The sequence below is a fragment of the Sinocyclocheilus anshuiensis genome, unplaced genomic scaffold, assembly GCF_001515605.1.
Source record: "Sinocyclocheilus anshuiensis isolate Anshui unplaced genomic scaffold, SAMN03320099.WGS_v1.1 scaffold338, whole genome shotgun sequence".
In the NCBI taxonomy this organism is placed as follows: Eukaryota; Metazoa; Chordata; class Actinopteri; order Cypriniformes; family Cyprinidae; genus Sinocyclocheilus; species Sinocyclocheilus anshuiensis.
The window spans coordinates 668,780-673,853 of record NW_015542339.1 but is presented as its reverse complement, the minus strand read 5'-3'; the positions used below and the strand labels follow the sequence as shown (position 1 = coordinate 673,853).

The window sequence follows — 5,074 nt, the reverse complement described above, 5'->3', positions numbered from 1 at the left end:
AAAAATATTCGGAAGGCGAAACCGGCGCATCGAGAAAAAAGCCCCTCTCTTTCATCCCGATATCTGCCAGGTTCACCCACAGATGTCTCTCCATAACTACCATAGCAACCATGCTTAGTAGCACGGAAAGTGAGATCCGTGGTGCGGCGCAACTCGGCTACCTCATCGGGCCTTTATCCAGGTCTTCCAGCAGGTCAGCCTAATATGCCTGGAACACCGCATCGTGTGCAACTAAGCAACAGCCTGACCTGCTGCTGCGTATGCCCTGCCATCTAAGCGAGATAGCAAGGAGGGAGTTTTAAGAGAGGACGTCTCACCAATAGAAAGATAGCTAGCCGGTCGTCTTTTCTACAGGGGCATCCTCTCATAGCCGTTTTCGCGCATCGCCTCGATGTTGGCATAACTCGTATGCTGGAATCGATGAATGCGTAAGAAAGATAATGCTCAAAACTCACCATACGCAGAGCAGGAGGATTGGGAAGGCTCAGCCTCAGCTTCTTCACCGTCCTCAGATCAGCACCGGCCCCTGGATCAGATGATGTTAAAGAAATAACGTCCACAGCTGACGAGCGCAAGAGGGAAAGCCCCTTTTTAAACTCATCGGTCAGATCCACCTCCGATCCCCACGAGCCCATTCTCCCCCGTGCCTCAGCAGCGGTGGCTCCTGAGCCGCGGGAAGCAGATGGCTTCCCCTCTTTCCTCGAAAAGAGAGACAAACGAGAGCGGAGCTTTTCATTGAAGAATGCTCGCAATGAACGCGGATTGCCCCCTCAAGGACATCGCGTGCGTGCTCTTTGCCCACACACACGCAGAGATCGTGTGTGTCATCAGGTGTCAAATAACGACGACGCGGATGCACACAACCTTTAAACGCTTTGCTAGTGCTCGCCATAATGATAGGAATATAGATCGCTCTTACCACGGAAATGCACGCTTCAAACAAAACAGTCAGTGAAGACGAAGAAGAGGATGACATGTTCTCCCGGCGCCTATTTATACTATAGTCGCACCGGTAGTGACGTCATGGGCTGTCGCCGGCCAACGTGTTGTTGGTGTTTTTTCAATGTATGCTTCAGACACGGGTCACGACGAGGCGTTCCCCATAGCGACCCCTAACACAGGTCACGACGAGGCGTTCCCCATAGCGACCCCTAGAGGACGCAGTTCGAAGTTCCCTTGAAAGGATAGCTCAATTATAGAAAATCAGCTGTGGACTAGCTTACGATTTAATTTACAGTTCACCAGAACAAAGACATTTTGTTGTGTAAAGTGTTAAAAATCTCAGAAAGTAATTTAAGCTGTATAGTTAAGGATTTTTAACTTCCTGCTTTTATTCTATTTTTGAAATCCACTCAACACATACCTCAAGTCTCTCTCCTGTCTCTAGTGTTGTGGTGTATTCCATGCTCTCTTCAGTTACTGTGCGTTGACCTTGTGACAGAAAAGGATAGAGAATATTAGAATAAAATGTAAAATTGAATCAATTTTAAGCAAATCCATGAATAAAAAAATGTAATAAAATGTGTTTTAGACTGTAGAAGGTATGGACTGTTGATGACAGTTTGCTCATTTGTCTCATTTGGATAGTTCACCCAAACTGAACATTCTGTAATCTATTACTTAGCCTCATGACATTCTAAATCTACATGGATTCTTCTGTGGATGTGAGAATGTGTGTCTGTTGACACTGTATCAGTGTTATTTGTTTGTTTTTAGATTTACCATATAATGAAAGTCACTGTGGTCCAATGTTGTTCTGAACCACACTCATTTTTAGAATATCTTTATTTGTGTTCCACAGAGGAAAGAAAGGTGTGAAACAAAATGAGGATGAGTAAATGATGACAGTGGATGCAGTTTGTCATGTTCTTGTCCTTGTGCCCTTGTTTTGTAATGTGGACTTCTGTCTAGTTCCTGTTTCCCCTAATTAGTTCGCAAGTGTCCTGCATTCCCTGCCTGTTCTGTCACAACCACAGATGCCATCTATGCCTGGTTTGTCACAGCCATGGCAGTCCCCATCTCCACCCTGGTAGTCTCCTACTTTGCTCCTTGTGCTCTCAGGTCCACCTTCTGTTTTTAGCTTTGCTGTTTTTGCCTTACATTCTTAATAAACTAATGTTTGCATATAGATACTTATCCCAGTAAAATGTTACACAGTTGTTTCTGTTGTCTTTGTTTAAATGTTACTTGTTATTCTTACTTACATATGTATTTTAACAAAACAACCCATGTATTCCAACATATTTGAGTCTATAATATAATCTGTGAATGATGAATAATTTGGTTGAATAGAGTCAGAGGTAAATAAAAATGTCAGAGATATTTGGAAACAAAACCTGTTCTTACTTTGACATGTCCTGTTTTGCAGGTCTTCTCTCTCTCTTAATGCAGTGTTGTACATCTCACTGTAGGACTGCTGTTTATTGTCAATAAACAGTTGCTCAATCCTGTTCATCAGGTCTGTTATCTCTGACTGGTTGCTCGTGCTCTTGCTGCAGGTGTGATATCTTCCACCACATTTCTCAATCAGCCGCTCCAGAGCAGAGTTTTTCTTCAGATCATCTATTATAGAGTCAGACTCTTCCTGGCTCTCATAGGTGAAGAGAATCATCACAAACTGAAGAACTTCATCACCAAACACTCTCTGAAGCCACTCAAGACCCATCTTATCAGCATCTGTTAACTGGCCCAGTCGCACAACAAAGATGAAGGCAATTATTTCATTTTCATTCAGTAGTTGAGCAGTGAGGGGATGCAGGTCAAGTGCAGTTTCATGTAAGCCAATCAGGCTGATCACGGAGACGTGACGTCCTGATATCATCATCTGCAAAGGAACAGACTTGGATATTGCGACATTTTCAATATTTGGTTGTATTTCTCCAAGTACAATATTGTCATGTTGAAACTGGACTGCTGCACAGTTTCCAAATAAAACAATGGACGGATTGTGATCTAGAAAAAAAACATAAAAAAGATTCTCAGATTCATCAATGCACTGCAATATAAGAGCAAGTCTTATTCAGCAATGCAAAATATCAGATGTTGTATTCTTACCCATAGTTCTGAGTAATGGATCAACAGAGTCAGAAAATTGAGGTGATCCACTCATCAGATTTGGAGTTGCTCCTTTCTTCTGCAGTCTGTTCATTGTCCTCAAGTACATACTGCAAATGAATTATGATTTTTCTATTTAGGTCTTTAAGTATGCAAAATGTGTATAATTTCTCTTAAGAGTAGGACTGGACAACATGGCCAAAATTTATATCATGATGTATTTCTTAATTTTGGTCGATGCAATATAATTCCAATTAGGGCTGCATGATTAATTGAAATTAAATCGCATTCACAATTAGGTGAAATCTGCTATTTTCATGCACAGCTTGTCACTGAAGCACGGTTCTGTGATCAGTAGTAAATCTCCATCCGAAGGCCAGTCTCGCGCTGAAACTCCAAATATGCCCCGCAGAAGAAAGGTAATGCATGTCGTTCCAGGAAACAGAAGATTGAACTGCTTTCATTGATTTGACGTGACTAACACACGACTATGACAATATATGGTTTATCTGAGTTCTTCTTATTATAATTTTCATTATAATAAAGTATATTTATAATGAAATGCTATATTTATAATCCAATGCTAAGTGAGTTTGGATTAAAACATGTTATTAAATGTGGTATTTTGTTGGCCAAGAGGTTCATAAATGCTTTGCATGTTTTGGAAAGATGTTTGACGTATGTTGTTTTTTTTCAAATGCAGGTTTTAAGTAGGGATGCTCCGATCCGCCTTTTTCGCCTCCGATACCGAATGACTGGAGGTCACCAGGTAATACTAATCCCGTGCGAATAGGGTTTTAGTCGCATAGAGTGATTTACTCGCAATGTAGAGGGTTGACAGTCTATGAGCACGAAGCGCTTACAATGTGCGCACATTAAGCGCTTCGTGTTAAAAACTGCAAAGCACAGAGGGAAGAGAAACTGATGCGTAGTGTATTATATCTGTGCAACAGTTATTTTTAACAGTCTTTTAAGAGCCTTTCTTTTAACAGTTTTAAATTTCAGTTACTGTGCACGTCTTTTTGCAAAATCATAGACATGTATTTACAAATCAAGTATAATGGGAACACAGAATGATCTTGGAGAGAGCTTTACCGAGCTGACTGCTGTAACCGAACGAGACCAGGGTTTAAAGGCTGAACGAATGACTGACAGCAACAGCGGAAAAAAGAGTTTGTGTGAACTTTAATGTAAGGACTTAAATATTCATATGTAGCTCACATTAAGCTATCGTATGGCTTCAGAAGTAACACAGAATAATTCGCACAATCGGGAAAAAATACATAAATACAATTCTCGGATTTGGATCGGCTCTCTCTGACCGATACCCAATCCGAGAAAAATGGCACTATCGGATCGGCGCATCCCTAGTTTTAAGCAACTCAAACTCGTCGTGCTTTCAGATGGAACAGCATTTACTACACTGAGCCGTACTTCACTGACAAGCTGTGCAAAACAGCTTTCATAATCACAGACCAGACTTTCATAATAAGGGGTTATCAAGCATTAATGGCAAAGAAAGCCCCTTATACTTGAGACCGGCCACCTATGAGGTGTTTCTTGGAGGTTATAGTACATTAAAGAATGGTCATTTGACTTATACATACACCAGGTGACCTGTAAATGTGAAAAAAAAATGTTTCCATTGCAGTTTTGCGATATATTCCTTTTTCGAATTGCCTGAAAAACCACTTCGTGTGAGCGTAAAAACTTTTTTGCTATATATGGGAGTTTTTGCAAAGTTGACGTATTTTCAATTCACGACTTCAATTTGCGCAATTTGAAGGGTAATTGAAACACGTGACAAATGCTGTAATTCAGGGGTCTTCGACTAAAATTGCTTGAGGTCCAGGAATAAACATTTCTCACCAGCCGAGGTCCGGACAATTATATTGGCCTACCTAAAAACATTATTTGATGGTTTTTGCTAGACCAGGGTATCTGCATGATATTTAAGCTCATTGTGACGAGTGGGGCGGGGCCGAGAGCCGTGGGAACGGAGCGATGCCGGTGGAGTAAA

At 41.3% G+C, this 5,074-nt stretch overlaps 1 protein-coding gene across 1 annotated transcript in view; it reads right to left on the bottom strand.

Annotated features, from left to right (window-relative positions):
- LOC107691196 (uncharacterized) overlaps positions 1-3,058 on the bottom strand; it is a 9,380-nt gene extending 6,322 nt beyond the window's left edge. Inside the window, exons 1-3 of the mRNA XM_016489693.1 lie at positions 3,055-3,058; positions 2,347-2,952; positions 1,364-1,431 (exon numbers count right to left, since the gene is read on the bottom strand). Coding sequence (XP_016345179.1) covers positions 1,364-1,431; positions 2,347-2,952; positions 3,055-3,058 — 678 coding nt within the window. The remainder of the gene's footprint in view (positions 1-1,363; positions 1,432-2,346; positions 2,953-3,054) is intronic.
- Positions 3,059-5,074: the final 2,016 nt, after the last annotated feature.